The sequence below is a fragment of the Chiloscyllium plagiosum genome, unplaced genomic scaffold (genome assembly GCF_004010195.1).
Source record: "Chiloscyllium plagiosum isolate BGI_BamShark_2017 unplaced genomic scaffold, ASM401019v2 scaf_87402, whole genome shotgun sequence".
NCBI lineage: Eukaryota > Metazoa > Chordata > Chondrichthyes > Orectolobiformes > Hemiscylliidae > Chiloscyllium > Chiloscyllium plagiosum.
In genome coordinates this window covers 1-1,483 of record NW_025157748.1, presented here as the reverse complement: position 1 = coordinate 1,483, position 1,483 = coordinate 1, and the positions used below count along the sequence as shown (strand labels likewise).

General features: G+C 48.3%; 1 gene segment (V, D, J or C); it reads left to right on the top strand.

Annotated features, from left to right (window-relative positions):
• The first annotated feature begins 492 nt into the window (after window positions 1–492).
• LOC122545140 lies at window positions 493–1,210 on the top strand. The segment is given in 2 exon segments: window positions 493–578; window positions 764–1,210. Coding segments are annotated over 2 exon segments (474 nt in total).
• The last annotated feature ends 273 nt before the right edge of the window (window positions 1,211–1,483 follow it).

Genomic DNA, 1,483 nt, shown 5'->3' with positions numbered 1-1,483 from the left:
CTGCCCGGGCCTGTTAGAATTTTATATGTTTCAGTCAGATCCCCTCTCATCCTTCTAAACTCGAGTGAATTCAGGCCCAGTCGAGTTGCAGAGTGAGAGGAGAATTGAGGAGAAATGTTTTCGCTCAGGTGGTGGGAGTCTGGAACTCACTGCCTGAAAGGCTGGTTGACTCACAAACTCTTGTGACATTGGAGCAGTGTTTAGATATTCCCTTGTGTTGCTGTAGCCTCCAGGGTAATGGGCCAAGAGCTGGAGGATGGGATTAGTGTCATCAGATCGCTGTTTACCAGCACAGATACAATGGGCCAAATGGCCTCATTCAGTGTTGTTCACATCAATCACTCTCTGAGACAAAGAGAGAGAGAGAGAGAAGAGGAAGTGTGAGGAGCTGATGTGGCTCTCTCTGCCTGATTCCATTTACATACTGAGGAACACCCAGTCAGACTCTCACAGGCTGCAGCTTTATAAAGCAGAGCCCAGTGAAGAGAGAGTTTATCAGGAACCAGGCACAGGGACAGGAGCACACACCATGATTTCACACATCCAGCTGATCTGGCCCCTGGCATTCTGTGTCGCAGGTACAAATCTCTCTCCTTCCACCTCGATCTTTAGCTGCTCTCCATTTCACTCCAATTCCACTGACTTGTGATTGAAGGGAAAATGCTGAAACCAGAGGAATGCTAAGTGTCTCCAACAATCTCTCATTTGACAGGCTCTTTCTGTGACAGTTCTGACTTCACTGTGTTTCTGTCTGACCCCTCAGGTATCAGTGGGGACATCACCATGACCCAGTCTCCCCCGTTGCTGTCAGTCGGACTGGGCCAGACCGCAACCATCACCTGTACGGCCAGTCAATCTGTTAGCAAGTGGGTTAAATGGTTCCAGCAGCGAGAAGGTCAGAAACCCTCTCTCCTGATCTATGATGCAACAACTCGATTCACAGGAGTCTCCAATCGATTCACTGGCAGTGGATCAGGGACCAGTTTCACCCTGAAAATCAGCAACGTTCAGAATGAGGATGTCGCTGACTATTACTGTATGCAGCATAGCAGCTCCCCCTACACAGTGATACAGAGCAATACAAAATCACCTCCTGTACTGACGCATCCACAGTTATATAAAATGCATAATAATGGACACACAGTCCCACCGCCTGAACTGACATATCCCACAGTTAGATACAAATGAAACTGAACAAATTACCCCATGCTGGGATGGTCACTGTCTGCTACACACTTCAGTCCCTGTGGTGTCTCAACGCTCACTGAAGGCCTCAAATTTCCCTCTTCCACTCCATGGCCACATGGGAAGAACAGCTGCAAGATTTAACAACGAAAAATAAAGTTCACAACCCAGAGGCAGAGACAGAAAGACACAAAAAAAGGGTGGGAGTGATCAACAGACTGGGAGATAGGGAGAGGGTGAGAATGACAGAGGGAAGCACAGAGCTGAGGTTTTTGTACAGCCTCTGCACTGGAAGCTC